Below are 25764 nucleotides of genomic sequence, written 5' to 3' on the forward strand. Positions count from 1 at the left end.
ATTCTGCTGTTCAGTAACTTGCCCTCGTACTTGCCTAGCTTCTTCCATCAAGCTAACTTAGAAGTTAAAATGTGTCAGATATGGTAAATGCAATTCAGAAGTGGAAAGTACTCATGAAAAAAAAAGAGCCAATTCAAAAATCTAGCTAATGAAATGAGTTGTGTAAATGGTATTTGATTGTGCCAACAACAAGTAAGCCAGCTAATATAATGTTAATTCAGGAAGAATATTTTATTCTATAAGATTGCATCAAGCTTGGACATTTGTATTTATTGCCTAACATGACATGTTAGAATTGTAATATGCATATCCTAAACTTAGAATATATATTAACAATGAATAAGAGCTCATTTCATAAATATTTTGCTACTGCAGGTAATGTACTGATAGTAAAAGGAAAGCACATTTCAAATTACTTTGTTATAGTCAATAAATGTAGTTTTGATTCTGAGTTTAGCAATTTAGAGGAAGACAGTCAATGCATCTGCGTCTTTGACAAATATCAAGGAAAATAACATGCTTCAGCTTTCCTCACGAAGAAAGCCAGCAGACACAGAAAGAGAAGACTACCTGATTGTTCAGTTTCTGTGGCTGTTTTTCTTCTAATGGTACATTTGCTTTATGTTTAATATTTTACATTTACTCCAGCTTCCTCTGCATTTACTTCAAAAGATTCAATAGCAATCTAACTCACCTATTTGGATTCAATATCTTTTTATTAAGTTACAGACTTAAATCAACAATTGCATGCTCAAAAATTTGAGTGCTACCTTTAAAACTTGCAGCAATTAAAAAATCCATTCGATCTGTGGATACAGCAGTAAAACACCGAGGAGCCTGTACATACATTTCTTCAAATTTTGTGAACGCTTTCTTTTGATTGTCCCAAATATAAATCTGAGAGAAAGTGTAGTCACTGCCTACAACCAAATAGTGTCGATCATTGAATGAAAATGGCTGCAGTATCATTGATCCTCTTGAAGGGAGATCTTGAACTTCAACAAAATGTGTTATATTCCATTTCAAAATTTTAGAATCTCCAATAAATTTTGTCAGGCAGATGAACAGATCATTTTTAATTCTGAAACTTTCCACAGCTATGACATCCTCCATATGTTGCATTGTACTTTGTTGAACAAACTGTTTTGTCTTTTTGTTCCATTCAAAAATGGCTGGGTCTTGTGACTGACTGGTTAATATCAAACATGATTTACCGTTAATGTTGACATATTCTGAGTCTGTGTCTCTGAACCATTCATGCAGAGTCTGATAACGATAAAATCCTTTGCCATTCCATTTGTATATTGTTGATAACCCAGCTTTTGAACTGTCGACTATAATAAAGAACCATTCATTTTCAATCTGGAATGCCTCAATATCATTTGGCTTTGAAATTTGAGAAACTTTGATCTCCTGAAATTTCACAAATTTGGTCCAGCTCTCATCGTATTTGTAAATGACAGAATTACCAAAGAGTTGTGCAACTATCACAAAGACTTGTTCTTGAAGTGATATTGCTTTGCATCCAACTATGGACTGACCTGTAAAAGTAGCACAGAACTGTTATCTAACACTATATTCATCTGGTCAGACCATGCAATGACAAATGCACACAGCTCAATCGATGTGAAAGTCATGTAAAATGAACACTTGTTTCAAAAAGGATATTTTTACATAAAGAGGCTGTATGCCAGAGAGAGAGAGAAAGGAAGACATGGAAGAGGCTACTCGGTGCAACATCAATTTGCAGTTATATATATCCTTTATGCAGTAAAGCATCCCAAAGTGCTTTTCAGGAACAAATCTGACACCAAGTTATACAAAACTATGTTAGGACAGATAGCTAAAAAATCTTAGACAAAATGGTCAGTTTTAAAGGCAAATTTAAAAACAGAAGTAGAGTTTGGGACATAAAGATTTGGGAGACCAGCTGAAAACATAACTATCAACAAGACAGCAATGAAAATTAGGAATGCAGAAGTGGTCAGAATTGGAGGAACGTGAAGATCCTTCAAATGTAGTAGAGCTGAAGGGAGAGTGGTTATGGAGATAGGGAGGGAGGAGAGCGTGGTTACGCTTAGACAGACAGTGCTTTCATCCCATATTTTAGTTAATTTTTTTTAAAATTCAGTTGAATTTTGAAACAAACAGCCTCCTATTATCTGATTATCACATAGTATATTAACAATCTGAATTGTAACACCTATTAAACATTGTAAAATGCAGATGGAAAAACACAGACATACACAATTATGAGAGGATGACCCTTTTCCCTGAACCTTTAAAACTGTCTCAACCCTAACCCATTTCTTTAGATCAGCTGTCTTTACTGAGGCATGATGATTCATACCATTGAGACAGATCCAGCCAATATCTGGCTGTAACATTACAGTGCTGCTCAAACACCATTGCTGCAACACCAGAATAAGTGGTTGGTCGTTAAAGGAGCAGAAGGGCCCAAAAGACCAGTAAATCAGCAGAGACCTAGGCCTACAAAAGAAGGCAAGTAGGCATTAGTTTGAAGGGAGTGAAGTTTTGTGGGGACTAAAGGCCATTACCATCACTTCTGACTTTTCTGGTGCTTTTCTACAAAGTAATGCTAACCTGAGCAGATGCCAGGACATTCCAGTTATGCAAACTAAAATTGTGTTGCACTTCTTTCATGACTTTATTGACTGGTACTCACATTCAGAGGGAATTATGGTTTTTGAGCTCCTGGAACTTTGTACTATTTATGTGACAAAGTCTGCCTAACAATTTTTTTTTTCACCATCAGTATGTTGCCGTGTTATAGTGTTACTGAACTTTTGCTCATTTTCTAGGTTGCCCTGTTTGTTGTTAAATCATGTTGACATTGTGGGAAGTTATAGGCTATATTTCATATTCACATTTTGATTTGCTCACAATATCTGGTGTAAGGCAGGCCTCCACATCAAACAACTTGGGAAACCCACAATAATGACCCTCATGAGTATTTAGCATGCGCTACATTCACACCTCCTGGCTACCAGTTGTAAAATACCACTGACAGGCTTCAACCTCAATTACATCTCACTCTCAGAGACACAGAATACAATATAATGGGAGAATCTTTAAATGAAATGGCAAAGTGAACTAAGAATGAGTGCAAATTATAAATAAAACAGTAAAAATGTTTGTAGCAATGTCTACATCACTTTATAATAATTTTCCACAAATATACAATCCAAGAAGTGTAGAACTTAGAAAGACTAAAATTAACTAGTTTGGCTTAATAATTTGATATTCTTTCATTTTCATTTCCCACCTGATTCAACTCCACTCAGGAGGTTAGAATACTCGTTTGGTTTGGTACTGACATAGATTTTTGGTTCATTATCTTCATTTGTGTATAATTATTCAGTCTTAAAAATTTAATCGTGTTGAAATGGTCCTTTAGCAGTTCCTATGCCATGGCTACTATTTTTCTGACTGAATCACAGATAATGCAAAGATGACATAATCAAATGCAGTGCATTGGATACTGATGTAATACACACAACCTTACATTTACAGTCAAGAGTTAGCTAGCAAAATATTAATTATACTGGTACACCAGGTCACATCACTGGCTTCTAATTTGTAAAAATCTGCACAAATGCATTATGAATGGCCAGTCTAGCACAATGAGCTAGAACAATGTATTCAAGACTCATGTAAATTCTGAACTGAAATATAATATCATTAGCAAAACGCTGACATCCCCTTCTAAAGCTGGCAATCAACTTGAAAGTACAGTGCAGTGGACAAAGCTCCTTTATACATCACCAACATGGGCTTTCTTCACGGATGAATCCACAGAGCAAATGGATGAAGATGGAATCTAATCCTGTCCTCACCTGATTTTCATGCATGTGGACTTTCCAATAACGAAGGATGGATATCAGGATCTGAGACCCTCCTTATTGTTTTTTTTTCCTTAACCTGGACAGCCAGCACCAGTTGTGAGGCTTTCATTGGTACTGGAGCTGAAATCAACAATTCAGTACACAACTGGGATCAACTCAGCTCTCAGCAGAGATCAACTCAACAAATAGCAGGGATCAATTAAGCACATGGAAGGAATCAACCCAATACGTGACAGGGATCAAGTAAATACATGGCAGGAGCAAATCACAGCACAGCAGGGGTCAACTCTGAACCCATCTATCAAGACGAGAAAGTATTTCATTACATGTGAAATGTTTCAGTATATCTCCAAGAAATGTAACAAGGTGCTTTCCTCCCTTCTCTATTTGTATGGCTGAGGACCAGATAACATCAGATGGTCACAAAGGACATTAAAATATTAACAGGGATTCAAATTTAAAAATGATAAAAATTATGCACAATACATTTAATCGCCATTAGTTAGATTCATACGTACCAGTTATATTATCATAACTTCTAAAATTCATCTCAATATAGTTCCATTCAAGCACTCTGCAGTTTCCCACATTAGGTTCAGCAATTGCTACATACACGTCATCCTTAAAAGAGAATGTGTTCACAGATATAGACTCATACGGTAAGATCTGGTGCAGCACAAACTCTGCAAATAAAAAGTTTTTTTACTGGTCATTACTGTATAAATATCACCAGAACTGATTTATCTTTTTGTCTACTGAATCATTAATAGCCTCCAGCTGTAAGCATATATTTGCTTTCACCATTTTAATGTTAACTCAGCCTTCTTGGAATTCCTATGTCAAGGTCATCAGAGATAGATTTCACTTTCTGGAAGCTCTGTGTGGTTTAGAAACCACAGCTATCACATTGCTGGTTTTCTGATTTGAGCTTGCTACCATTTTGCTTCTTACCTCCTCAGTAATAGCCCAGGAACGTTAATACTCTTTGATAGATAACACACACGATTCGTGGTTGTACATCCCTTTTTAGTCTTTTAAGGTTAATTAATGTACACAAACATGAGAATCAAACATAATTTGAAAAAAATAATTTAACTTCATAACCTTTAGATAATAATTCAAAAAATAAATAAAACAAGAAGGTTTTATAATTTGTGATCAGAGATAATGGGAATTGCAGATGCTGGAGAATCCAAGATAACAAAGTGTGTAGCTGGATGAACACAGCAGGCCAAGCAGCATCTCAGGAGCACAAAAGCTGACATTTCGGGTCTCGACCCTTCATCAGAAGAGGGACTGGGGAGAGGGTTCTGAAATAAATAGGGAGGGAGGGGGAGGCGGACTGAAGATGGATACGAGGAGAAGGTAGGTGCAGAGGAGAGTATGGGTGGGGAGGTAGGGAGGGGATAGGTAAGTCCGGGGAGGACAGACAGGTCAAGGGGATGGGATGAGGTTAGTAGGTAGGAAATGGAGGTGCAGCTTGAGGTGGGGGGGTGGGAAATAGGTGAGAGGAAGAACAGGTTAGGCAGGCGGGGACGAGCTGGGCTGGTTTTGGGATGCAGTGGGGGAGGGGAGATTTTGAAGCTGGTGAAATCTACATTGATTACCATTAGGCTGCAGGGTTCCCAAGCGGAATATGAGTTGCTGTTCCTGCAACCTCCGGGTGGCATCGTTATGGCACTGCAGGAGGCCCAGGATGGACATGTCGTCTAAGGAATGGGAGGGGGAGTTGAAATGGTTTGCGACTGGGAGGTGCAGTTGTTTACTGCGAAGCGAGTGTAGGTGTTCTGCAAAGCAGTCCCCAAGCCTCCGCTTGGTTTCCCCAATGTAGAAGAAGCCACACCGTGTACAATGGATGCAGAATACCATATTGGCAGATGTGCAGATGAACATCTGCTTGATGTGGAAAGTCATCTTGGGGCCTGGGATGAGGGTGAGGGAAGAGGTCAGGGGGCAAGTGTAGCACTTCCTGCGGTTGCAGGGGAAGGTGCCGGGTGTGGTGGGGTTGGAGGGGAGTGAGGAGCGGACAAGGGAGTCACAGAGAGAGTGGTCTCTCCGGAAGGCAGACAAGGGTGGGGAGGGAAAAATGTCTTGGGTGGTGGGGTCGGATTGTAGATGGTGGAAGTGTCAGAGGATGATGCATTGTATCCGGAGGGTGGTGGGGTGGAGTGTGAGGACGAGGGGGATTCTCTTTTGGCGGTTATTGCGAGGGGTGTGAGGGATGAGGTGCGGGAGACACAATCGAGGGCATCCTTGACCACCACACCCGGCACTTTACCCTGCAACCACAGGAAGTGCTACACCTGCCCCCACACCTCCTCCCTCACCCCCATCCCAGGCCTCAAGATGACTTTCCACATCAAGCAGATGTTCACCTGCACATCCGCCAATGTGGTATACTGCTTCCTCTACATTGGGGAAACCAAGCGGAGGCTTGGGGACCGCTTTGCGGAACACCGAAGCTTCGTTCGCAGTAAACAACTGCACCTCCCAGTCGCGAACAATTTCAACTCCACCTCCCATTCCTTAGACAGCATGTCCATCCTGGGCCTCTTGCAGTGCCATGATGATGCCACCCGTAGGTTGCAGGAACAGCAACTCATATTCTGCTTGGGAACCCTGCAGCCCAATGGTATCAATGTGGATTTCACCAGCTTCAAAATCTCCCCTTCCCCCCACTGCATCCCAAAACCAGCCCAGCTCATCCCTGCCTGCCTAATCTGTTCTCTCACCAGTCCCCTCCTCCCACCTCAAGCTGCACCTCCATTTCCTACCAACTAACCTCATCCTGCCCCCTTGATCTGTCCGTCCTCCCCGGACTGACTTGTCCCCTCCCTACCTCCCCACCTATCTCCTCCTCTATCCATCTTCAATCCACTTCCCCCCTCTCCCTGTTTAATTTAGAATCCTCTCCCCATCCCCCTTTTTTGATGAAGGTTCGAGACCCGAAACATCAGCTTTTGTGCTCCTAAGGTGCTGCTTGGCCTGCTCTGTTCATCCAGCCCCACACCTTGTTATCTTAGATTTTATAATTTGGTTTGGAGGAACACTCGTAAAAGAAAATCATACTCATCTTAAAAGATATTATACAGTTTCTGACATTACGAGCTTTGCTCAGTCAGACAAAGAGCGAAACAAGCAATAATAAATTTTCTGAAGAAGGGTCTAGGCCTGAAACATCAGCTTTCCTGCTCATCTGATGCTGCTTGGCCTGTTGTGTTCATTCAGCTCTACATCTTGTTGTTTCAATAATAAATTTGTGATCTTTATTTCATGCAGTACTAACATTACACCAAAGTTGCACTTTAGAATTAAGATCAAAATTTGCTTACTGCTACATTTTTAAACTTGTGTTTAGTAACATTCTGTCAAGGCATTGATTGTTTACAACTACATAAAAGGAAACAATTACAGTATACCAATCAATGTAACAATAGGGAAGCAGAATTGAAAATATTTGTGGAGTGATGTTGATCTTTAACAGGAACTGACAATGTGGACTATACCATAAGTATTTTTGTGTTTTGTTTCCATGTACATAACTTCATTTATTCAAAAATTTGAAAAGTCAGAATAAAGTTTTCTCTAGCATTCGTTGTATTAAGTAATAAAAACAGAAAATACTGGAGAAACCCAAGCGATTTAACATTTCAAGTCCAATATAACTCTATCACTCAGAAGAGAAAAGAGTTATGTCAGACAAAATATTAACCCTGTTTCTCTCACCCAAATGCTGCCAGACCTGCTGAGTTTTTCCAGCCCTTTGCTTTATAGTTCAGATTTGTAGCATCTGCAGTATTTTACTTTGATTTTCATTTCAAAAGAGACTAGAATTTTAGTGTCACACAAAAGTCAGACAGTTTCTAATGTTATATTTCAAGGAAGTCAATGATCAAGCAACTAAAAGAGTCACACTGAGGACACTATCCTGAAGCATTCATGCATCAATGCCTTGGGCTGAAATGATTGGCCTCTAAAAATTACAACCAATTCCGTTGTGTGAGATATCACACTCTAAACAATGGAACAGTTTCTTCCTGATTCCTATTCACTCCACTTTTGCCAGACCTCAGTAACATCACATTCAGTCAAGCACTCCCGTGACATGCAATGACAGTCGCTGTCACCTCTCTTCTGGAATTCAGCTTTTTGTCCATGTTTGGTTTAAGGCTGTAACAAGATCAGAAGCTGAATGGCCCTAGCAGAACCCAAACTGGGCACAAGTGGACAACTTATTGCTAGTGAATGCTGATTGATAGCACCGTCAAGCAACCCAGTCAACAACTTTTCTCATGATCAAGAGCTGACTAATCATAGAATCCCTACCATGTAGAAGCAGGCCATTTGGCCCATCATGTCCACACAGACCCTCCAAACAGCATCCCACCTAAACCCAGCCCCCAACCTATCCCTGTAACCCTGAATTTCCTATGACTACTCCACCTGGCTTGCTCATCCCTGGACACTGTGGGGCAATTTAGCATGATCAATCCACCTAAACTGCACATCTTTGGACTATAGGAGGAAACCAGAGCACTTGGGGGAAATCCATGCTGACACAAGCAGAATATGCAAACTCTACACAGGGTGGAATCGAACCCATGTCCCTGACACTGTGAGGCAACAGTACTAACCACTGAGCCACCATGCTGCAATAATTGGTCAAATTGGACTTGTCCTGCTTTTTAGTTTTTAGCTTTTTGGCTTTCTAGCTTGATTAAGGGCATGGGCATTTTGAAGCACACGCCTTCAGTGTTATTACTGAGTTCTTTTCAAGACTTAGACTTCGAAATATCCAATTCCTTCAACTATTTCTCAATGTCACGTGGAGTGAAGCCAGTTGGCTGAAGACTGACGATCTCCTGCTGGGATCTCAAGAAAAGACTAATGTGAATCTTCGACTTGTCATTTCTGGCTGAATCAGGTTGCACATGCTTCTTTCACTGAGGAGGAGGCAAAAGGTGGACCCCCAAAACAGGCAGCCAACATCACCTAAAAGAGCGAACAAAAGAAGGACCCCAAGATGTGGAGTCAGCATTACATAAAGGAGCAGACAGGGTGAGGATCATGAGTCAGGGAGTTAGTATCACTGAGACGATGACCCTGAGACAGTAACCAACGTCACCTAAGGACTAAACAAGGATTTCTGGTCAGGCAGACAGCATTATCATGAGCAGCAAGTGAGAAAAGAACATTGTACCAGGCAGTTAGAGACAAAGCTAGATTTATTGTAGCTGATTGGAATTTGTTCTTGCTCGGTTACAGAGAAATTAGCTATCTGTTTGGTAGTATCTGGCAAGTGATTAATGTCTTTTCTATTCTTAAATTTAACACAGCATAAGAATTGGTGGTAAGGTTAATAAATGTATAAAATGCATCATAAATAACAGAACCATATAATTAAATACTTAAAGTTGGCAGTTCAGGTGGTATGCCAAGGCAGTAGTGTATGGGAGTTCCTGGATACCACTGTGATTAAGGCACAACATGTCTGCAGTAACTGATTGAAGTTCAAGGAGCTTTGGCGCAGAGTTTATGAGCTGGAGGCTGAACTGTAGACACTGCAATGCATTGGTATAGGGAAAGTTTCATTATATGAAACAAGTCACGTCACTTAGGTAACAAGGTGTAGAGCTGGATGAGCACAGCAGGCCAAGCAGCATCAGGTGAGCAGGAAAGCTGACGTTTTGGGTCTGGACCATTCTTCGGCAAAACACTTAGGATTGGGTTTTCTAATGAGGTTAGTGGTCATTGACACTGGGTTCACTGGTGTGACTTTGAGTTAGACAGGCGAGGGCAACTAGAGTGCGAGAGGAGCATCAGGCTCTGCAATTGTCCAATAGGTTTGGGGTCCTCTTGGGTTGGATGAGCAGACTGATTACGGCATTGCAGTAAATGAAGCTTTTGAAGGGAGAAAGCAACAAGGAGTGCATTAGTAGCAGGAGGAGTTAGTATCATGAGAGGAATAGGACTCCATTCTCCACTGCATACAGCAAGGGTCCAGAGAGCTATGATTTATCAGAGTTCAGGGCAAATGCTTAGGGTTGGAAAGGAATATGCACTGGGAAGGGAGGATCCAGTGATCTTGGCCCATGTAGGTTTTTTTTTAAATCCGGGTTGCTGGCTGGTCACATTTATTGCCCGTCCCTAGTTACCCTTAATATGGCGGTGGTGAGCCGCCTTCTTGAACTTCTGCAGTCCATTTGGGTTGACCTTCACTGCCTTTAGAGAGGGAATTTCAGGATTCTGACCCAGTAACAGTGAAGGAATGGTGATATATTTTCAAGTCAGGATGGTGAGTGGTTTAGAGGGGAACTTGCAGATGGTATGAGATCATGTATCTGATACCCTTGTCCTTCTCGATGAAAGTGGTCTTAGGTTTGACAGGTGTGTCTCAGGATCTTTGGTGAATTTCTGCAGTGCACCTTGTATATAGGACACAGTGCAGCCACAAGTGTCAGCAGTAGAGGGGGTAGGTGCTTGTGGATATGATGCCAATCAGTTGGGCTGCTTTGTCCTGGATGGTATCAAGTTTCTTGAGTGTTCTTGAAGCTGCACCCATGCAGGGAAGTGGGGTGTATTCCATCAACACCCTGACCTATAAATGATGAACAGGTCTTGGGGAGTCAGGTGGTGAGTTACTTGCCACATATGCCTAGCCTCTGCTCTGCTGTCGTAGTCACTGTGTTTATGTGGCAAGTCCAATTGAACATAGAACATTGAACATAGAAAAGTACGGAACAGTACAGGCCCTTCGGCCCACGATGTTGTGCCGTGGAATAATCCTAACCCAAAAATAAAATAACCTAACCTACATTCCCCTCAATTCACTGCTGTCCATGTGCATGTCCAGCAGTCGCTTAAATGTCACTAATGACTCCGCTTCCACGAATACCACTGGAAAACTATTCCATGCTCTCACATCTCTCTGGGTGAAGAATCTCCCTCTGACGTCTCCTCTATACCTTCCTCCTAACACCTTAAAACTATGACCCCTCGTGGCAGTCAATCCTGCTCTGGGAAAAAGTCTCTGGCTATCGACTCTATCCATGCCTCTCATTACCTTGTACACCTCGATCAGGTCACCTCTCTTCCTCCTTCTCTCCAGAGAGAAGAGTCCAAGCTCAGTCAAACTCTCCTCGTAAGACAAGCCCTCCAGTCCAGGCAGCATCCTGGTAAACCTCCTTTGCACCCTCTCCAAAGCCTCCACATCTTTCCTATAATAGGGCGACCAGAACTGGACACAATATTCCAAGTGTGGTCTCACCAGGGTTTTGTAGAGCTGCAGCATAACCTCGCGGCTCTTAAACTCGACCCCCCTGTTAATGAAAGCCAAAACACCATATGCTTTCTTAACAACCTTATCCACTTGGGTGGCAACTTTAAGGGAGCTATGCACTTGAACACCAAGATCCCGCTGTTCCTCCACACTGCCGAGAATCCTGCCTTTAATCCTATATTCAGCATTTAAGTTCAACCTTCCAAAATGCATCACTTTGCACTTATCCAGGTTGAACTCCATCTGCCATTTCTCAGCCCAGCTCTGCATACTGTCAATGTCTTGCAGAAGCCTGCAATAGCCCTCGATACTATCAACGGCACCTCCAACCTTTGTGTCATCAGCAAACATACTAACCCACCCCTCAACATCCTCATCCAAGTCATTTATAAAAACTACAAAGAGCAGAGGCCCAAGAACAGAGCCCTGCGGGACACCATTCAGCACTGACCTCCAGCCAGAATACTTACCATCTACAACCACTCTCTGCCTCCTGTCAGCCAACCAATTCTGAATCCAGACAGCAAATCACCCTGTATCCCATACCCACTGACTTTATGAATGAGCCTGCATGGGGAACCTTATCAAATGCCTTGCTGACGTCCATGTACACCACATCCACTGCTCGACACTCGTCAATCTGTCTCATGACCTCCTCAAAGAACTCAATAAGATTTGTGAGGCATAACCTGCCCCTCACAAAGCCATGCTGACTCCCTTTAATCACAGTATGCTTTTCCAAATAGTCATAAATCCTAAACCTCAGAATTCTTTCCAAAACCTTGCTGACCACAGATGTAAGACTGCCTGGTCTGTAATTTCCAGGGATTTCCCTATTCCCTTTCTTGAAAAGAGGAACAACATTTGCCTCCCTCCAATCTTCCGATACGACTCCCGTGGAGAGTGAGGAAGCAAAGATCTTCGCCAGAGTTTCTGGCCAATGGTAACCCCCAGGATGTTGACAGTGGATAGCAGCACTATTGAATGTTAAGGGATGGCTGTTAAATTGTTTCTTATTGAAGATGGGCATTGCCTGGCAATTGTGTGATGTGAATGTTACTTGCCACATGTCAGCCCAGGTCCAGATCTGATTGAATTTGAACAAGGACTGCTTCAGTATCTGAGGAGTCACAAATGGTGCTGAACCTTGTGCAATCATTGGCAAACATTCCCACTTCTGACCTTATGATGGAGGGAAGGTCATTAATGAAGCAGCTGAAGATGGTTGACCCTAGGACACTACCCTGATGAACTTCTGCAGAGATGTCCTGGATCTGAGATGACTGATCTCTAGCAACCGCAACCATCTTTGTATATGCCAGTATGACTCCAACCACTGGAGCGTTTGCTCCCTGATAACTATTGATTCTGATTTTGCTACAGCGTGCTTGATGGCACAATCTGTCAAATGCGGCCTAGATGTCAAGGGCTGTCACTCTGACCTCACCTCTGGAATTCGGCTCTTTTGTTCATGTTTGAACAAAGGCTGCAATGAATTCAGGAACTGAGTGGCTCTGGTATCACTGACCAGGTTATTGCTGAGTAAGTGCTGCTTGACAGCACTGTTGATGGTACCTTCCATCACTTTACTATTGGTTGCGAGTAGACTGATGGGTCAGCAATTGGCCAAGTTGGATTTGTCCTATTTTTTGTGTATAGTATATACCTGGGCTATTTTCAACATTGATCGGAAAATACCAGTGTTGTAACTGCATTGGAAACAGTCTGGCTAGGGGAGCAGCAAATTCTGGAGCACAAATCTTCAGTACTATTGCTACAGTGTTGACAGGACCCATAGACTTTACAGTATCCAATGTCTCCAACAATTTCTTGACATCATGTGGAGTGAATCGAATTGGATGAAGATTGGTATCTGTAATGCTGGGGACCACTGGAGGAGGCTAAGATGGATCTACCATTTGGCATTTCTGGCTGAAGATTGCTGCAAATGCTTCAGCCTTATCTTTTGCATTGTTGTTCTGGGCTCTTCCATTATCGAGGATGGGGATATTTGTGGACCCAAATCTTCCCGTGAATTATGTAATTGTCCAACATCATTAACAATGGATGTGGCAGGACTGCAGAGCTTAGATCTGATCTGTTGGGTAAGGGATCACTTAGTTCTGCCAATCACTTGCTGCTTGACATGCAATTCATCCTGTTTGGTAGCTTCACTAGGTTGACAACTCATTTTCAGGTATGCCCTGGTACTGCTCCTGGTCCGCGCTCCATTCACCCAGGGTTAATCCCTGGCTTGATGGTAATGGTTGAGTGGGGAATATGCAGGGCCATGAGGTTGTGCATTGTGCTAGAGTACAATACTGCTGCAGTTAATGGCCTATCTGTCTTTTGGATCCCCAGTCTTCAATTGCTAGATCTGTTCAAAGTCTGTTCTATTTAGCATGGTGATAGTGCCACACAACACATTGGAGGTTATTCCCAATGTGAAAATGGAACTTTGTCTCCACAAGGACTGTGCAATGACCATTATTACTGATGCAGTCATGGACAGATGCAACTGCAGTTGGCAGATTAGAAAGGATGAGGTCAAGTATGTTTTTCCCCTCTTGTGGGCTTCCTTACCATCTGCCACAGACCCAGTTTAGCAGCTACGTCCTTTGAACCATTCAGCTCAATCAGTTGTACTGCTGTTGAGCTACTCTTGGTTGTGACATTGAAATCCCCCACCCAGAATACATTTTGCTGCCTGGCCACCCTCAGTGTTTCCTCCAAGTGTTGTTCAACATGGAGGAGCACAGATTCATCAGCTGAGGGAGGAAGGTACATGGTAACCAGCAGGAGGTATCCTTGTCTGTGCTTAACCTGAAACCATGAGACTTCATATGGTCCGGAATCAATGTGGAAGACTCCCATGGCAACTCCCTGCCAAATGTATACCACTGTATAACCGCCTGCGCTGGGTCCATACTGCTGGTGATAGAGGATTCATTATATTAGTTGAGTTTCTGGATTAATAGTCCAGCAATAATATCACAAGCCCATTGTCTCCCAACAATACCAAGGGCTTGGGTAAAACTAGGAAAAATGCCAGTGGTATAAGGAAGGTGATAGTGGTACCTGGAACACTGTCTGCCAGGCATGATTCTGTATGACTATTTCAAGCTGTTGCATGATAATCTGGGAAACAGCTCTCCCAGCTTTGGCACTAGCCCCCAGATCTTAGTAAGGAGGACTTTGCTGTTTCTGCCAACGTCTTTTCAGCTGTCTGAGTCAATGCCAGATGCTAGTTTCATTCCTAAATATCAATTTCTAAGAAGTCTCAACAACTGAGTGGTACTAGGTCATTTTAAAGGGCAAGTGGGTGTCAACAATTTTGCTGTGGGTCTGGAGTCACATGCAGGCCGAACCAGGTGAGGATGGCAGATTTCCTTCCCTAGAGGATATTAGTGAACCGGATGGGTTTTTTTTGACAATTGGCAATAGTTTCATGGCCACAGTGGATTCTTAATTGCAAATTTCTTCTTATTGAATTCAAATTTCATCATCTGTCATGGCAGCATTCAATATATTAGTTGAGTTTCTGGATTAATAGTCTAGCAATAATATCACCAGCCCATTGACTCCCAATGATACCAAGGACATCAGTGAAACTAGGAAAAATGTTCTACATAAAGAATATGAGGACTTGGCACTAAATTTAAAAGCTGATGCTCAAAGATGATAATCTCTGGATAATTACCTGAGCTGTATGCAAATTGGTATAGGGTACATCAAATCAGAGAGAATAATACGTAGATCAAGGTCCCGACCCAAAACGACAACTGTCCTGCTCCTCTGATGCTGCCTGGCCTGCTCTGCTCCTCCAGTTCCACACTGTTATCTCTGATTCCAGCATCTGCAGTTCTTGCTATCTCTAGATCAAAGTCTAGTTTGGGAGAATTTGGAACCAGTTCTTGGGTCACTGGCACTGGCACTGGGGAATGTAGGCCTGAACCATGAGAAGGTCTACACCTGAACCACGTTGGAGACAGTGCTTTTGTGGAGTGTGTAACCATGGAAGTGGGGACAGTTTTAAAGGGCAAGGTGTCAAATATGCAAAGATGCAATCTGTCAAAGAGTGGGGACATGGTAAAAATAGAAAATAGTACTTTGGAAAATGAGAATGTTAGGAAAAGGCAGAGAGAAAACACCCAGGCATGCACCAGCAATCGGGACCAGATGTTACAAACATAACAAAAAGGCAAAACTAAATTCTGTGCACATCACATGCGCAACAAAGTAAACAAATTGATAGGGCACTTTGAAATAAGTAAAAATCATCTGATAGTGATTACAGAGATATGGCTTCAGCAGGACATGGATTGGGTCTGAATGTTGACATCTGACACGTAAATGACATTTACAAAAAGTAGGAAGTTAGGTAAAGGTGGAGAGGTAGCATTGTCAGTCAAGGATAGCATTTATTGAATAGTGAGAGATGAACTTGGTCCAGCAAATGAGGACATAGAATCTATTTAGATGGAGATGTGGAATAGTGGGGGAAAGGAGTCGCTACTGGCAGGAGTCTACAAGCCCTGAACAGTAACTACAATGTAGGACAAAGTATACAATAGTAAATAGTGTTAACTTGTGATAAAGGAACAGCAATAATAATGGGTAACTTTAATCTACTTATAAACTAGAAAAGTTAGATTTTTAGCAGAAACCTGGATGGGGAGTTCATAGGTTGCCTTTAAAATAATTTCTGATATCAGCATGCACTGGAACCAGAGAGCAGGTTATATTAGATTTGGTATTGTGTAATATGACAGGATTAATTAATACCCTCTGAACTAAGGGACCCCGAGGTAACAGCAATATGTTGGAATTGTGTTCTGTTTGAAAGGGAAAAGGCTGAGTCTAAGACAAGTATTTTAAACATAAATAAGGGTATCTATGTGGATATGAAAGCTGACCTAGCTGAAATGAACTGATGTACTAGGCTAGGGGTTAGATCAATTGAGAAAAAGTGGCATTCATTTCAGGGGATATTTCAGATGATTCAAAATACATGTATTTCAGCCACAAAGAAAAATGCTAAAGAGTGGATCCACTGTCCATGGTTAACTAAATAATTCAAGGAAGACATCAAACTTAATGAAAGAGCATTTAACTGTGGAGAAATAAATAGCAGTCAGGTGATTGATCAGAATATAAAGAACATCAGAGAATGATTAGAAGTTAATCAGGAGGAAAAAATTAGATAACAAGGGGAAGTTAGTTTGGAATGTAAAAACAAGTAGCAAGCAATGTTATAGGTATTTAACAAGGAACGGGTTAAGATTAGATTCCCTACAGTGTGGAAACAGGCCCTTCGGCCCAACAAGTCCACACCGCCTGTTGCAGCATCCCACCCAGACCCACCCCCCTATAACCCACACACCCATGAACACTATGGGCAATTTAGCATGGCCGATCCACCTAGCCTTCACATCTTTGGACTGTGGGAGGAAACCGGAGCACCGGGAGGAAACCCACGCAGACATGGGGAGAATGTGCAAACTCCACACAGACAGTTACCTGAGGCTGGAATCGAACCCGGGTCCCTGGCGCTGTGAGGCTGCAGTGCTAACCACTGAGCCACCGAGCCACCCAGTTAAGTAGAGTAAGTTTGGTTCTCTGGAGAGTAAGAATAGTAGATAATAAGGAAATAGCAGATAAAATGAACAAATATCTTGCCTCTGTCTTCACCAAAGAATACATGAAAGGCATCTGAGTGATAGCTATAAAGCAGAGAAAACTAGAATAATTACAATCCTAAGAGAAGTGCTTTGACAGGAAAAATGAAAAAGCAGAGTAATACTGAAACAAAGAATAACTACAGAATTCTAAAGGTGAGGAGGTTTTTGGATGATTTAGTATATGTGTGACAGAAAATTAGTATGCAGATATATCAAGTAATTGAGAAGACTGATGGGATGCTATCCTTTGAGAGAAATTGTACATAAAAGCAAGAATGTTATGTTATGCTTCAGTTGTACAGGGCATTGGAGAGACCATTGCTTGAATTTTCTAATTTCCTTATTTAAGGAAAAGTGTAATGGTCTTAAAGGCAGTTCAGAGGAGGTTTACTAGATTGATGCCCAGAATGAGTAGATTGTTTTACAAGGATAGATTAGACAGACTGGGCTTGTTACTACTGGAGCTGAAAAAGAGGGGTGTCTTGTTTGCAATGTGTAAGATCCTGAATGGTCTTAAAACAGTGGATATGGAAAGAATGTTTTCTTTTGTGGGCGAGTCCAGAACTAAGGAATAATGTTTTAAAATTAGAGATTGCTTTTTTTGACTATAGAGATGAGGAGCAGTTTTTTCTGTCAGTGGGTTCCACAATATTGGAACTAATTTCTGCAGAAGGAAATGGATGTTGTGAATAATTTTAATACAAAGGCTCAAGCATTATTGGGAGTAGATGGAACAGTGGAATTCAAAATGCAAATTGATATGCTGTGATCTTATGGTATGGTGGAGCAGGCCTAAGGGACCTACTGGTCTACTTTTGCTCCTGTTTTGTATGTACTTCTTTGTATGTTATGCTGAGCTCCACCGTCACTAAGGATGGGGAGATTTGTGGAGCCACGTCCCTTCCTTAATTGCTTTATTGTTTACTACCATTCACAACTGGTCGGGGCAGGACTGCAGAGTTTTGACTTCATTTATGGATTGTGGAATCACTTAGTTCGGCTATGATATGCTACTTGAAGTTTTTGTCAAGTAGTCCCGTGAAGTAGCTTCAGATTGACATCTCATTTTTTAGGTATGTCAGGTGCTGCTCCTGACTACCCTCCTGCACTCTTCTTTGAACCAGGATCAGTGTCCCAGTTGATATTAATGGTACAGTGGGGTATTTATGCTGGGCCATGAGGTTATAGATTGAGGTTCAGACTCCTGTCGTTGGTGATGCATTGCAGCACCTTATGGTTGCCTCAGCTTTGTGTTGTTCAATCGGTTGGGAATCTATACCATTGAACACAGTCACAGTGGCACAAAACACAATAGACAGCATGCTCAGTGTGAAGACAAAGACTGTGCATTGGTCAATGCTGTCATGGACAGGCTCATGTGTGACAAGCCAATTGGTGTGGCCAAGGTCTAGTAGGTTTTTCTATCTTATTTTCTCTGCTGGTAGATATATACTTCAGGACTTAGCCACATTGGTCAGTAGTAGTGCAACCAAGCTGTTCTCGAACAGGACTACTAAACTAGTCCCGGCTGTTTGTTGACACATGGAAAAGTTTTGCTTCAAGCTCGAAGCTTGTAGGTAAAAGTGACTTAATTCAGGGGGCTCTTGGGGCTGGGTATGATATAATCAATTCTAGCATCTAGATCAATGTTAAATTGAATCACACCAGAGTCTAAATTTAAAGCATGGTGGCGCAATAGTTAGCACTGCTGCCTCACAGTGCCAGGGACCCAGGTTCAATTCTAACCTTTGGCGACTGTCTGTGTGGAGTTTGCACATTCTCCTATAACATGTGGGTTTCCTCTGAGTGATCCGGTTTCCGCCTACAGTCCAAAGGTGTGCAGGCCTGGTGGATTGGCCATGCTAAATTGCCTATAGTGTTCAGGGATGTGTAGTTTAGGTGGGTTATAAGGGGGTGGGTTGGCATGGGATTCTGCAAGGGTTGGTGTGGACTTGTTGGGCTGAAAGGCAGTTGCCACACTGTAGGGACTCTATGTTCTAAATGATTGGTATAGTTACATACTGTTTTGACTTTTCTGTATTAGTTTGTTAAAACTGAATGGCTTGTTAATCCATGTAAGAGGGCAGTTAAGAGGTACATATAGGACAGGACAGTTAAAGATAACAAATTTCCTTCTCTAAAGGACATTTGTTACAGATAGTCTTTTACGACAACTGATGATAGTACCATCGCACCAATACTGAAACTAGCTTTCAATTCCCAGTTTTTATTTTTATTAATCAATTGAATTGCATAAATGTAAATTCCATCAGCTACCATGATAAGATCTGAAGTTGTCTCCTAGTGTAGTGACATTTTTCGTACATTACATCTCACTTTGATTTAGTCAATACTGATGTTGGAGTTTCAAAGCCTTGGGTAAAATCCAGCCCAGTTTTTTGGATCAATGAGCTATTATCAAAGTATCCATTTAGTATTTTAGTTTAGCTTTTAGTTTCTTTGGTTATGCCATTCATATTTTGCCTCATTTCACACATTCCCCCAATCTAACAGCATGTCTATGTCCTCTTGAAGTCCACTACTATTGTCCTGAGTATTCACGAGATTAAAACTATCCCAGTCATCTACAGATTTTGAAATTGCACCCCATGATTCGTCTCTGAGCCATTGGCATAGTAACAAAAATAAACTTTGTGAGTCTCATTTTCTGAAAAACAGTCAACATAACTCAGTGACAACACAGTGTGGAGCTGGAGGAACACAGCGGGCCAGGCAGCATCAGAGGAGTAAGAAAGCTGATGTTTCAGGTCAGGACCCTTCTTCAGAAAAAAAGATTAAAAACCTAACTCAGTGTTTTCAATCTCCAACTATGTTGTATCTACACTGCTACTGCACCATTTACCCCAGTTTTCCCACCAAATCTCAAATGTGAAATTTTATCAGATGTCTTTTAAAACTTCATATATGCAGCAACAACTATACTGTCCAAGTCCACCCTCTCTGTCCTCTCAAAGAATCAAGCAAATCATCTGATCATGACTTGACCCAAACAGATCTAAAGCTATTCTCCTTTATTCATCTATGCAGGTCGAAATGGCTGGTAATTTTCTCTAGTTTATTATTTCTGTATCAAACCCACTATTAAACATTAAACCGACCAGATTATAATTGCCAGAATTTTGTTTTCTCCCTTTTTATCAAAGATATAACATTTTCAATTCTCTAGTCATTACTACATAATCTATTTCCATATCTGAGGAAGATTGGAAGATTATTGCCAATTCCCACACAATTTCTACTTTCTTTCCTTGTCTTATCTGGCCTCTGTGCACAACTTCTTTATTTTTATCTCAAGCAGTGTTTCAATACCTTCCTTGTTTGTCATAGCTTTGACAAATTCTTCTTCCTTGATGAACACCAAATACAAAATACACATTTAGAATCTCAGTCAAGTCTTCTATGTCAACCAGTGGAAGTTTGTTTGGATCCCTAACAGGCAGCATAGTTTCTCTGACAACCCTTTTATTATTAATATATATATGGAATTTGCCCATCTACTTTAGATGTCAATTCCATTTCCTCTATTCCTGTTTCTTCCCTTGCAGTCATGGAAGTTACTGAATCATGCAGTGAATCAGTGTTAATTATTCATGTATAGTGATGTAAGGCTAATTAATATCAAGGGACAGGCACTAAGACAACAAGATCTTTCGCAAAATTAATCACTTGCACTTCCCAGCAGGAATCACTGGATGGTGATCAGGAGTGGGAACTTTAGTTATCTTTAACTCCACGACAATCCGCCTTCAGAAGTCAACAAGCCTTAAAGACGAATGTAGCATTTCTACATGACGGGCGAAGAAATTGCCTAATGGTATAATCGCTGGACTGTTAACCTAGAGACCCAGACAACGTTCTGGGGATCTGATTTTGAATCCCGTCATGGCAGATGGTGGAATTTGAATTCCACAAATATCTGGAATTAAGGATTTAATGATGACCATGAATCCATTGCCGATTGTTGGAAAAACCCATCTGATTCACTAATATCCTTTAGGGAAGGAAACTGCCATCCTTACCTGGTCTGAACTACAAGTGGTTGACTATTAACTGCCCTCTGGGACATTAGGGATGGGCAATAAATGCCTAGCCAGCAAAGCCCTCATCCCATGAATGAGTAAAGAAAAAAAAATGCAGATCAACTCAGATTAGGTATCTCAGAACTCAAGAGCAAAGGTGCATCTTTGAGTTTAGACGGATGAGAGGGGATCTGATTGAGACATATTAAGGGATTGGATGCTCTGGAGGCAGGAAGCATGTTTCCACTGATGAGTGAGTCCAGAACCAGAGAACACTGTTTAAAAATAAGGCGTAGGCTATTTAGAACAGAGTTGAGGAAAAACTTCTTCACCCAGAGAGTGGTGGATATATGGAATGCTCTGCCCCAGAAGGCAGTGGAGGCCAACTCTCTGGATACTTCCAAGAAAGAGCTGGATAGAGCTCTTAAGGATAGTGGAATCAAGGGTTATGGGGATAAGGCAGGAACAGGAAACTGATTGTGGATGATCAGCCATGATCATAATGAATGGTGGTGCTGGTTAGAAGGGCTGAATGGCCTACTCCAGCACCTATTGTCTATTGTCTATTATCTTACTGCTAAACAATTTATTGATTGTCCCAAAGTCATGTTTCAACAGTGTCCAGTTTCAGGAAAAAAAAGGCACAATAAATAAAACACATTCAGAAAATAATTTTCATTCTAATTCTTCCCATTATTTGCTTTATTTCCAAATATCATTTGAGATTCCGGTGATTAGAATGGTGGAAAACAATGCTTAAAATTGTGAATTAAATAGGCCATGTTTCACTTATTATTACATAGATCTAAGAAATATTGATCATTATGATAATTATAATTGAAAATACATTTATACTTCCAATTTGCAAACACATAATATGGAAGATGACATACCTGTTGACATGCAGTCAAAGTCAGAAGCTGTCAGGTCTATTAGTTTCTTGCCCTCGTGTTCTGGTGGGCCAGCACACAAAACATCAGTCACTGTGGCATTTATGGTCTTCAGCCAACTCATCATCCATTTTGTTTTACAGTCACATTGGAGTTCATTTCCACGTAAATCTCTAAATAGTTAAAGAAAATACTGAGTGAATTGTTGTAATAGGAAGTTTTTGCATTTCATTATCTCTGAACAGTGACAACACCATTTGGGTTGCATCTGCACAATAGACTGTCCTTACCTTGGATGACCATTACCATTTTGTTTTCCATCATTACAGGGTCAAATTTCTGGAACTCCTGATCTACGTGCTCTGTGAGTGTATTTTCACATGAACAGCAGTAATTTGAAAATGCAGCTTAAAACCACCTGCTCCACAGCAATAAATGGCAGTCTTGCCAGCAACGCCACATCCCATCAATGAACTAATTTAAAAAGTCAGACTTCAGTAATAAACTTATCAAAGCTGCACCCTACCATTCTTTATCATTTGTGAAATCTACACTGAATGAAACTGACAAAGTTTCACATGATTTTCCCGCCTCTATCTAATGCAAGGATGCTCAACACCTCATTTAGATGACATTGTAAAGTGTCAAAACCAGCACAGAGGGTAAACCCACATCTCCTTCCTATTCACAGTCAATTCCATGTCATTCATTTTAATCAGTATCCATATTTTTAAATATATGCAAAAATACTTATTTTCTCCGTAAACAGTCAAGACAGACAAGAACTATACTGTTTGTAAATGTTGTTATGGGAGAAGTTTAACCATTAAGGATTACAATTTTCAGAACAGGTAACATTTTCTGAATTAAAACAGGTTGTGCTTTGCCATTGATGAGCTGAATGTAATGTTGAGTCATCTGAGGATGGATGGAATATTCAACGGATGGGCAAATGTTACTTTTCATAATGCAGTTGGTTGCATCTTCAAATTATATAGAATCTGTAATGTGAGTATTTAAAAGTGGTGACACACAGCGAATTCAATTAATGCAAGGTTCAGATCAGCTAGTACACTCTGACCAGCATTGCACAGGACCTTATCCAGTATCATTTGCCATTTTACTGCAATGACTCCCTGTCATCCTTACATACTTTATTACTGTGGAACTGCCACTGAGGTAGGAGTGCTATCTGTCAACTGTGTAAAAGTATTGGAATCCTCTCATGAACTGTTTCTTGTCAGTCTTGCTTATTTGTTTGAGATTTGGGAATAGTTCACTTTCAGGACCGTTTGATGGGTTTTTTTTCAATCTACCTTTGCTTTATTTCCAGTGTTTGTCTTCCAAAAATAAAGAAAAAAAAACTGAAAATAGCTGAAAGAAAGCTGAGGTTTTAAACTGGGAGCGAAATTCACTTTTAAGAATCCTTAGTTATTAGCATGTCACTAAGGATCTGATGAACAGATTTTTGAAGTATTTCTTGTTACAGGATTTTAAATGCAGCCAAAATTTTTACCTTAAGGTATATTTTCTGAGATGGACTCCCAGCGTTAAAACCAAATCAATAGCAATGCAGAACGGAGAATCAGGGCAGGCACTTCAGAAACTCAAGTTTTCAGGCCATTTGTTTTAATCCCTGGTGAACCAGGGCAACATTTCCATCTATATTTAATTCTCCAGACTGAGAGTTATTTGATCTGATCCCACAACAGAACTTTACAAAGATTTACTCAGTCTTACATTTGGTTTCACCACATAGTTTAAATAAAAGCAGAAAAAGGAGTTTACCTGGATTCTATTAAGATTTCACAAGAGCACCATCGATTATTTTGTTGAAATGGCGAAATTCTAATGAAATTGACGCAAGAGCTTATTTTACCTTAGTTACAAACATTTATGTGAAAACTGCATACAAACGAGGAAATTGTTTTGATAAGTTCCCTTAGAAACTAATTAAAGTTTAGAGAATGTGCACTTTTTAATAACTAATGCGTGATTGTTCCTTTCTATATAGCAAAGAAACATAGCATTTGGCTCAATCGGTCTAAGCCCGTATTTATGTACCAGATTTTCATAAGGTGATTTTATGTCATAAAAGTAAAAAAAAATTGTAGGTGTGTTACCTGTTAAAGTTGCATGGTTGCTAAATGAATATTTTGCATAGGGATAATTTGCAAACAATGCATAGAACTTGCCTAGTCAGGCATCAAATTAATTTTGCAGATTGAAGCAAAGTATACCAGGTCTAATTAAGGTACCAGTTTAAATTGGCAATTACCGTGGAATGCAACAATTATTTGAGTTTCTTAATAATAAAGCCACAAATTGCAACACTAAATGAATGCTTCTGTTCTTTTATTTTTTGCACGTCAGTCTTCGCATGACTGAGTACAAATGTTTGTTTTCTAATTTTGTTCAAACAGCAGCAGTGCTTTTTTTAGCCTGGTGAGATGGTTGTCGCTTGCCATAATCTGCATGATCCCTAGGAAAAGACCTCTCTGTCGTTTCTGAGGTTGCAAGTTCTCTCTAATTAGGGCGAACTATGCCTGCAGCAGAGTTGACAGTCCAGGCTAGGATGGGACAGGTGCTCTGTATTTCAGTCACTGTGGTGCTGCTGCTGTTAAGATGCCCGTGGAAAACAGTTATGCATTTTTTTGGCAAGTATTCTGCCATGGTCAGTGAATTGCTGTTTGGCCAGCTTTAACTGAAGCTGCTTAAACGTGATTCTCCTTTGCAGACACATTCATATGTCAAAGACAAAGTAATAATGATGTGGAAAGGACCTTAATCCCTTAGTGGCTATAAATAGCTCCTTTTTGACAAACTTCATTTGGTTTGGTTTACAGATAATGGAGCCATCATGAATGCTGATACTTGCTTGCCAACAGTAGATCCCTAACCAGACCTCCTCTTCATAACAAAGTAGATTCTTAGCAGTTCTCCTAATTACCCATTTGCTGTTTGGGATGCAAGAAATGGTCCTATACTAGGAACACTGGTAAAGACAGTCAAAGCGATAGCTTTTCAAATCTACACTGCTGCCCGTAAGCATCCCTGTCTTTTCTATTGATACAACACCGTCACATTTAGCAACATCTAGTTTTGGCTTTTGGCTTCTCAACAACAATAACTCCTAAGTTTCAATGTCTATTGAGAAATAAAAGTGGTGTTACATGGAGAACTGCACTACTCAGAATTTCACTGCACACAACTAATTCTGGCACTACGAAGAAAACAAGAGTCTACAAATAAGCTTTTCTTGAAGTCTTGTCTTTGAAGTTGTGATGTGGAATACCATTTCTTAACACACAGGAGTGGCAAGCCAAAAAATTAAGAAGCAGAACAAAATTATAACATTGCAACTGTTTTTTCTTTTGCTGTGTCCCTGTTAATGTAGGCCGATGTCCTTTGTTAAAATGTTGTTAGGGGCTCCGTTGCATTGCTGTCACTACTGTTGTCACTGAAGACCATCATGTCCAAATCATTATTTTCAGCAACTGTGACACATCTAGACATTATTGGCAGGAGATATTCAGCAAGGTACACCACGTACACCACGTACAATACCAAAAAGACTCAAATCAACATATAAAACATTGTAAAGGCTGAAACTTTGTGGAACCACTGTCTGGCATCAAGAAAGTGGCAGTTAATCTTGATTTCACAAGCTTCAAAATCTCCCCTCCCCCCACTGCATCCCAAAACCAGCCCAGCTCATCCCCACCTCCCTAACCTGTTCTTCCTCTCACCTATCCCCTCATTCCACCTCAAGCCACACCTCCATTTCCTACCTACTAACTTCATCCCACCCCCTTGAACTGTCTGTCCTCCCTGGACTGACCTATCCCCTCCCTACCTCCCCACCTATACTCTCCTCTTCACCTATCTCCTCCTCTATCCATCTTCAATCCACCTCTCCCTATTTATTTCAGAACCCTCTCTCGATCCCCCTTTCCTGATGAAGGGTCTAGGCCCGAAACGTCAGCTTTTGTGCTCCTAAGATGCTGC

General features: G+C 40.9%; 1 protein-coding gene across 1 annotated transcript in view; it reads right to left on the reverse strand.

Annotated features, from left to right (window-relative positions):
• Window positions 1-252: 252 nt before the first annotated feature.
• Window positions 253-25764, reverse strand: part of lgi2a (leucine-rich repeat LGI family, member 2a) — a 42748-nt gene continuing 17236 nt past the window's right edge. The window contains exons 6-8 of the mRNA XM_048537866.2: window positions 21760-21929; window positions 4385-4549; window positions 253-1541 (exon numbers count right to left, since the gene is read on the reverse strand). Of these exons, the coding sequence (XP_048393823.1) occupies window positions 724-1541; window positions 4385-4549; window positions 21760-21929 (1153 nt within the window). The 3' untranslated portion in view covers window positions 253-723. The remainder of the gene's footprint in view (window positions 1542-4384; window positions 4550-21759; window positions 21930-25764) is intronic.

The sequence above is a fragment of the Stegostoma tigrinum genome, chromosome 1 (assembly GCF_030684315.1).
Source record: "Stegostoma tigrinum isolate sSteTig4 chromosome 1, sSteTig4.hap1, whole genome shotgun sequence".
Classification (NCBI taxonomy): domain Eukaryota; kingdom Metazoa; phylum Chordata; class Chondrichthyes; order Orectolobiformes; family Stegostomatidae; genus Stegostoma; species Stegostoma tigrinum.